The following is an 8,447-nucleotide window of genomic DNA, read 5'->3' on the forward strand; positions in this document are numbered from 1 at the left end:
ACTTGGGAGATATAGGGGGAGATGTATTATTGGGGCACAGAACGTGCTGCTACATCACTTTCTGCTTCACCTCATTATAGAGGCAAAGCAAGAAGGAACATCGACAAGATATATTAACATCTTGTGAAAACTCCCCCCTCCGGCGATCCCCATCTGAGACCACAGAGCATCAGCTTAGTGTCTCTTTGTCCGGCCGGCTCCAGTGCGCATCTGCGAGATCTTGAGACTCACACGAGATCTCACATACTGCTCAGAACCGGCACCCGCCGCAGCCAGAGACAGTGCTGTCCCTGCTGTGGAGATAGGACAGCAACATCGGAAGCTGTTGAAATTGGTAGCTGCAGGCGCACTGACCGTTCTTACATTGCCCTGCACATCGGTGTTCTATCTAAAATATAGCAGCGCTGATATTGACGGCTCATAGCACCCCTGTTTTTCTGCACGCACCGCCACTGTAATGCATGAGGGCGAAGTGGTATCAGTGCACATAAAGTGCGCCGCTACCACTCCTCCCCCCCCCCCCCCCCCCCCCATATCACCACTTCGTACATTTACCCCATAATTCAGGATTATGTTCTAGCAGACAGCTGACCAGTTTTTTATCTGTTTGTATCTTTCTCCAAATCTCCTTCATGGAAAGCTTTCATGACTATACGTCTCTTGATTTTTCACCTTCATAATATATTTTCTTAAAACCATTGTCCTCTTTCCATCATACTGCTCCTTTATTAGATGCCCCACCATTAGTTCAGTTTAGCAGGGTTCTGTCCAGCTACCAATTAGAAGGCTGCAGCGTTCATCCAATCAGGAGCTATCGGCAGATATCCTCAGTTAAGCACCTGGATCCTGTTGGACTAAACACACAAGGACCCCATGGAGGGAATTCAACTGAGGGATTAATGTGGGGGAAAGCGGAGGTGCAAAATATATGGAAAATATTGAAATCCCTCTATTGTAGGGTCTGTATTGTAATTAGTGAAGAATGCTTTGCCTATATTGTGTTCACTGCTATATCTGTCTGTAAGTTATAATAGAGATGCTTTGTATCCGTGGCAGGCGTTGGCAGTTAAAGCTCCCACCCCACTCCAAGGCTTGGCTACGATAACTACGGGAACTGGCACAATCCTGCGTACCATCCCTGTGGTGACTGCTTCTTCCTCCTTTGTGACATCAGCTGGTGGAAAACCGACAGCTATCCATCAATTACTCACAAATGGTGGCCTAGCAAAACTGGCTAGTAGTATACCCGGCTTGGCACAGCTCTCCAATCCAACGACAGGTAACAATGACTAAAATATCAATGTCTTCTATAACTCTCTTGCTGAGGGTACATATTGTATATATAACCTGCCGTCCCTCTGCTGTTAGGCTTAAAGGCTCCTACCACTATCACCGTCACTCTCCGTGGTCAGCCCAGTCGTGTCACCACCCTCAGCCAGGCCACTATGGGAGCAGGGGTACAGTCCAAACCAGAAGATGCCTCCCTGCAGGTGAGAAGCTTCACATACATATCTCTTCCATGAAGACACTTACTAGAGAGTACACAGATCTGTGAGCAAAGGCATTGGATTCATTATTGCAGCCATTTGATATTTTAAGATGATTGTAAGTGTATAGCTAAATTGTTTTAGAAATTAAATCTGTCAGCCACTAATACTATTAGACTGCTGTAAAAGTGTTTGACTACGTCTTTAAATCTACTTCTCTTCCGGCTATCTGGGGTACACTGATTTACTGGTAGGGGTTAAACCTCCCACCTTTAGTAGGCAGAGCAGTATAAATAATGAAGGGTTAGGACGTGAGCTCTGCTCGATAGAAATGTAGGACCCTGCAGCTTTTGATACAGTGCCAACCTTTTTTTTATGAACAGAAAAGGTCTCTAGTCTTTCTTGTACTGTGACAAATGATATTTGCAGATTAGTCCATTCTTTATAGCCTTGCACACATTTCCTAGGGAAGAAATTGATAAGCGGAGTAACCTATTGCAGGTTCCCCAGTCACCCACTTGTCTAAACAGAAAACAATCTCATTCCTTACTTAGTGTCCCACAGAGACACTATTGAGTACATTAAGAGGCCCTCAAGGCAACTATTATCTTGACAACAGGCAATCTTCTCTACAGCTGAAATGTCAATCATCTTCTCAAGACAATCTCTTCCCATTTCCAAAATTTGATAGAAATTTCATAGCAATCATCTTTGTAAATGGCCTTTAATTCAAGCACAGTTCAGAGGTGATGTTCCATTCCAATTACAGCAATTCACTGTTCCATGTAAGGGAATAGAATCCTAGCAGTCTGCTCCTCACAACGAGAAAATGATATAACAAGTATATGAGGAAATCAGGCGCTACTATGAGTGTTAAACCAAGCAGCTGTACAGTCAGTCTCCTAAAAACAATACATATAAGAAAAAAAAGAAAGAATACAGCGCTAATGATAATTATAAACAAAGAATTATAGTGTTCAGATAAAAGTATATTTAATACATCAATAAAGTGCATATAAATTCATAATAAAACCATATAGGGATCAATGATCTGAGCTCAAAAAAGTACCAGATATAGGGGTAGCGTTAAAATAGTCCCATGGTGAGGATAAATGGACAGTTCAAAGGCAGATTCTTTGTCCTAAAGCAATAATCCAGTTTGCAGTTTGTGGTAAAAAAAATTAGGATCCAATTGGCAGTGGTTCCAAGTAACAGCAGGATCTAGAGTATGATGAGTATTGTCCTTAGGGGGTTATTCAGAGTTGTTAGCAAACCAAACAAGTTATCAGTTGGGCAAAACCATGTGCACTGCAGGTGGGGCAGATGTAACATGTGCAGAGAGTTAGATTTGGGTGTGATGTGTTCAAACTGAAATCTAAATTGCAGTGTAAAAATAAAGCATCCATTATTTACCCTGCACAGAAACAATATAACCCGCCCAAATCTAACTCTTTCTGCACATGTTACATCTGCCTCACCTGCAGTGCACATGGTTTTGCCTAATTGCTTACTTTTCTGGTTTGCTAACAACTCTGAATAATCCCTATAGTTCAGAAATTGAGTGGAGAGCACTATCCAATAAAGGTTCAAGGAGCCCCTTTCAATGTTGCCCACTGGTATGGCACAAGTCTGCTCTTCACAACGGATGTGCCAAATAACTTAGATTCAACTGAGGCCAGAGCTGTATTATAGACAAAGTATTGTATGCTCTATGTACAGATTTGTATCTGTTAGTTACTATAGGTAATATAAACTAAATAATGGAGGCTCTCAGAATAACCGGCAACGGGTTTTAAAACTTATACAAAATTTATTAATTTAGAGAATGTCATACATTTTTCAATAAAATAAACATGAAAATAGCATAAAAATCAGTTTTAAAAATGAGCAAATGAAAACGTATAGCAATTATGTCAGTGATAATTCTTCCTTGTGGCTGGCAAAGGGAATATAATGTCCTCTATAGACTTTAACAATATACGTGCAGCTGCAACTAATTTGTTGAAATCAGGATTATTTAATTAGACTTCAAACCGCAGTGAAACAATTTCCTGTGAATGAGCTGAATTGTCCTTGTAATTGAAGTTTTTCCCCACACTAAGCAAGCAAGGGTTAATCGCAATAGAGAGTAAAAGCAGCTTCAAGTGTTAGGTTGCAAATAACAGAATTTTGCATGCACTGTTAGTTCCAGATTGAAATAAACTGTAAAAGGGCAGATGCAAATTGTGGCATATAGATTTCCAGATGCATTAAATTAGCTACGTTTATACATCACCCTTATAGTGGAAACTTGAAATGTGGCAGCCAATTGCCCTCCAGATCGATGCGGAGTGTCCTAGTATTCAACCAGCTTGTTGGTAATCTTTATGTGCACCACCGTGCAAGGTGCGCTGGAGCTGGGAGCAGGACCTGTGCTTGAAAAATGTATGACATTGTCTAAATGAATAAAAGTTGTAACATTTTAAAACCAGCAGCCGGCTATTCTGAGTGCCTCCATTATTTTGTTTATTTGGTCCATATCCTTAGGTGGATTTCCAGGTCCACAGTGTGGGCGCTGCTATTTCCAGTCTGCAAATATATATATATATATATGAATATATATATATATATTTAAAAACTAGCGCCGTATCTCTTTCTTCTGTTACTATAGGTCCATGTATTATGCTAACATCTGGCTATGGTCAGACCTAAGTAAGTGCTGACTGTTCGTACAGATGTGACATGTACCTACAGTGACCAGCCAATAAAAAGCTGTGCACAGGTTGTATAAAGCGGTTATGAATGAATGTATTTATTCCACTGGGATCATGTTGCTGTGACTCCAGATAGTGCTGCTAGGTGGATTTGTCATAGGGAATAGAGTACTCTCTCATTATCTGTGTTTGTCTTGCATAATCTGTTATAGTACTCCCCTGATGACGCTGCCCCCTCTATAGGGGATTCACATCTTGAACCATATGTAAAGAAAGTGACTATCGCTAGCAAATTATGCTATATGTAACTTCCCCAAGCTCTCTTTCTTACTTAGAGAAGGTTTTTTGGCATATGATGGGGTAAAAAGGCTCCTTTTCTGATAACAGGGTTCCAAGGGGGAGATGTATCAAGCCTTCTCAATAGTGGAGAAGTTGCCCATACCAACCAATCCTCTTCTAGCTAGCATTTATCAAGTACATTGTATAACATGATAGTTAGAAACTGACGGGTTGCTATTGGCAACTTGTCTACTCCAATCTCTAGAAGGCTACATCTCCCCGTAAGTCCTCCACTCCTGATTGCGACATTTCTCACTACATCCATTAGATAGCTTCACTTGAGATGTGATTTGGTTTATCCACCCACCATTTGATGTACAAGATCTAAAGGGAATTCAACCCCCCTTCCTACACTTGGACCTCTGCTTTCTAGTTTTTGGGACAAAATGATTGTAACCAACCAGATCACCTGCGGGATCCAAATTTTCTGACCAGTAAAAATTGAACTTTTCAGCCGATGTTGGATCCTCTCCATGATAGAATCCTTACTGTCAGCAGTACAAGCCTTGTCATCACTACCATGACTCACTACCAGCTTCAAGTGATGTCGGCTCACCTTTCTTAACAGGGGACAACCAACTTCCCTACCATTGTGTTCTGAATAAGGCTCCTTCTAGGGAGCCTGCTGTAGCCCACATTTACTTGACCTTGCAAGAACTAGAAATGCACAACTGAATAATCAACCTTCCCAAGTTTTTACTTCATTGAAGTATTCAGATGATAATACTAGGCTTCAACATCAACTCTGATCTTATAATCGTGTAGTTATTTAGCTATTGCCATCCCTCAGTCTCAGGGCACGTTTGCATGAAGCTGCTTCATGCCAAGGTCTCCTCTGTAAAGGCAGGTACCACATCCACCCATCCCAGACTTTGGAAGGAACTCCTGCACAAGGTGATGTCTCTCGTGGTGGCTAGCATACCCTCACCTTTCTCAGTGATACTGATTCTGTAGGGGGAATGGGTAACCACATACTGTATACCAGTCTCGAATAAGCCATATTGTGAAATCTAAAGCCTGGAAGCCTTGTTCTCTTAGGAGATCTAACTTCCCACCTGTACGGGTTGGTTTTGATTCAGGTTCATAACCTTGTGCCCTAGATGGCTGAAAAAGGGATTTTTTTTGTGTACTGGTAAATCCTTTTCTCTGGGAGAGACAGGTTTACCCCCATTGGCAAAGGAGAAAATAATTGATCAGAAAGTAAAATTCCCTTACTAGGACAACACATAGACTATGCATGAACTGCCCTCTGAAGGTGTGTCTCTGCTGTGATCTCCAGGCACAAGACTCTTCTCCCACCACGGTCTCAGCCAGTAAACTTCTCCCCCCTCTTGTGACAGAACAGTGCAAAGTATCGACATCCAGCGACAGAACACCTGGTGAGAAAACCTTATCCATAGTGCGTGCAGTCACCCCTCCAGCAGGTGAGAACCATAACTTGTCACTCAATAAGGTGATTTAAGACATCTGTTAAGGACTAGTATCACACCTATATGAATTAGGGTTAAATCGCTAACAACCATTTTACATAATCATTTATATAAATAATGTTGCTTAGAATGCATTAAATGACAGGAATAGTGTCTGCTGTTGATTTTACCTCGTCAACTTATAATTTATGGAACTGGGAATGTAGGAGGGTAAAACCACTTTTCCATCTTATGCGGGCCATTCATCAGCACCACAATTCCCCAATCAAAGACGCCAATCAGCAGTCATCAATGATCGTGATCCATCTGTGAATCTGGGAAATTCTGCATGTTAAAAAAACATGTTGGATTTCACTGATTCGCCAACCTTGGCTTCGGCAGAACGAGGAATTGCGGCAATACTTTGCAGATGTATGGACCCCATTACGTCTACATCTTAAGCTTGTATTGTGTCACTCAGCACCTGCCTCCATAAACATTTCACATATTACATTTTCACCAGTTAGTGCAGAAAAAAATGCTGAAACAAGATAGGCGGCTATTCTAAGCCATTAGTCACTGTAGCTGTATTATTGAGTACTACGAAGTGTCACTATCTTTATTATGGTACAGTATAAAAATATTTGTGTCTTGGTAATAAAATGTTTATCCAAGCAAAATCTTTATCACTTGTGGCAATATTAGATATCAATTAGCGTAGTAGATATGTAGTTACATATAGCTTAGTGTTGTTAATTACATTTGTTTTATTTTATTTATTTCATTTTCCTTTAGTCACTACCAGTCCACCCAAGACGCTGTACGTCATGTCAGATGCCAAGCTTTCTGCCCTCACCAAATCTGTGGGCAGTGACTTAACCGCTTTACCCCTGAAACAAATGACTTTGCAGAGCTCCGCAGCGGTCACCACTGGAGCAGTGACTTTCACTACCCCTTCATTGGGCAACACACCAAATCCTGCCTGCACGGTGGTGCTCTCCAAGATCGGCCCAGTACTACAGGCTTCCTCAAAAACTGTTATCTTAGCAAAAACTGAAGCTAGTGACAAAACACCAGGGAACCATGTGATAAGTGCTGTGGAGAGCTTGGGCAGAGTACCATCTGTCATTGACGAGTGCAGCACCATCATTCACAGCCGGGAGTCACTGGTCAACAGGAAGCTTCTACAGCCTGCTCTTATAGCATTATCTGGCTCTAGTAATGTCGTACAGAGTCCAGGGACATCGGCCAATCAGAAACCACAATGACTCACATTTCAGTAAGCACACAATTCTAGGGACAATTGCCACTTCTAGAATACCCTCGTGCTTGATTAAACTTTCGCTAAACAAGATGATAAAAGGAAAAAGATGGCTGGCAGAGGAGCGTCCCTTTATCTGACACAGAGGAAGTATTAAATAAACACTGCCCAAATGGTGTTCAGGACGGAACTGCGGAAAACTAAACAACGATTAAATGTTTGTAAACCAGGAACAATTCCATGTTAAGCAAACCAAAGTAGTCTTTACTGTTACAGCAATCATTTCAGGGCATACCCTGTGAGACGTTATAGAGACGACTCAAATGTAAATAATATATAAGTTCTCGTAGTTGGTGAAACATTTTTCTTACTATCACTTTTTAGTTTAACCACGTGAGCGTTTTCTTGTTCTGGTTTCACATAAAATGAAGAGAGTGTAGTGTGGATAGCCACTGGTGTTTACACTCTGCTTTCCACAAAGGTGGCGACGAGGTACACAGCTGGACGGTTATCACAGAAAACAGACTGACCGTTTTCTTGCAGCAGACCTTGCTCCATATTTCCATTTGTGTGAGGACCACAATCGGCATGGCGTAAGGAGGTCAATAAAACTTTATACGGTGTTATTTCCGTAGCTTGTATAGACATGGAATCTGCCATCTTAACATCCTTGGAAGACTTAATGGTCTGTGGTGCCACCACATTACTAATAATGTGACAAAATAGGTACTTGGCTGCGTGACTTTATATATGGCTGGTGAATAGACTGTACAGTTCTGAGATGCATCAGTTGTAGATGGTTATAAAGATGTACAAAATTCTAGATTTTCAAACCTGTATTAATTTTAATGTATATTTAACACCCAATGTGTGTCATTTAAATAATGGTCTATAAACTATTGCCCACCAGTGTGGCGTTGTAGAGTAGAGTTTGCAGCATTTGCTTAGATAACTTTGCTCCCATGTAGTTACAGATGGGCAAGAAGGACAACAAATAAAATGTTTGCAGTTATGTGTTGAGCTTGGTATTAGTGCACTTTCAGGAAAATACAGAAATATGCAAAGACATGATTGTGCGTACTTTGTGTACGTATGTATGTGTGAGTGTTTTGTCAGCCACACATTGGTGGTCATTCCGAGTTGTTCGCTCGCTAGCTGCTTTTAGCAGCATTGCACACGCCAGGCCGCCGCCCTCTGGGAGGTATCTTAGCTTAGCAGAAGTGCGAACGAAAGATTAGCAGAACTGCTACTAAATATT

General features: G+C 41.4%; 1 protein-coding gene across 4 annotated transcripts in view; it reads left to right on the forward strand.

Moving 5' to 3' along the window:
• KANSL3 (KAT8 regulatory NSL complex subunit 3) overlaps window positions 1-8,201 on the forward strand; it is a 121,929-nt gene extending 113,728 nt beyond the window's left edge. For 2 of the 4 annotated variants that reach the window (XM_063932012.1, XM_063932013.1), the window contains exons 20-23: window positions 1,057-1,279; window positions 1,369-1,490; window positions 5,799-5,943; window positions 6,724-8,201. In XM_063932012.1, coding sequence (XP_063788082.1) covers window positions 1,057-1,279; window positions 1,369-1,490; window positions 5,799-5,943; window positions 6,724-7,196 — 963 coding nt within the window. In that variant the 3' untranslated portion in view covers window positions 7,197-8,201. Of the gene's footprint in view, window positions 1-1,056; window positions 1,280-1,368; window positions 1,491-5,737; window positions 5,944-6,723 lie in introns of those variants that run through there. The other 2 variants (XM_063932014.1, XM_063932015.1) reach the window with 2 other exon arrangements.
• Window positions 8,202-8,447: the final 246 nt, after the last annotated feature.

This window comes from Pseudophryne corroboree, chromosome 6 (assembly GCF_028390025.1).
Source record: "Pseudophryne corroboree isolate aPseCor3 chromosome 6, aPseCor3.hap2, whole genome shotgun sequence".
Lineage (NCBI taxonomy): Eukaryota > Metazoa > Chordata > Amphibia > Anura > Myobatrachidae > Pseudophryne > Pseudophryne corroboree.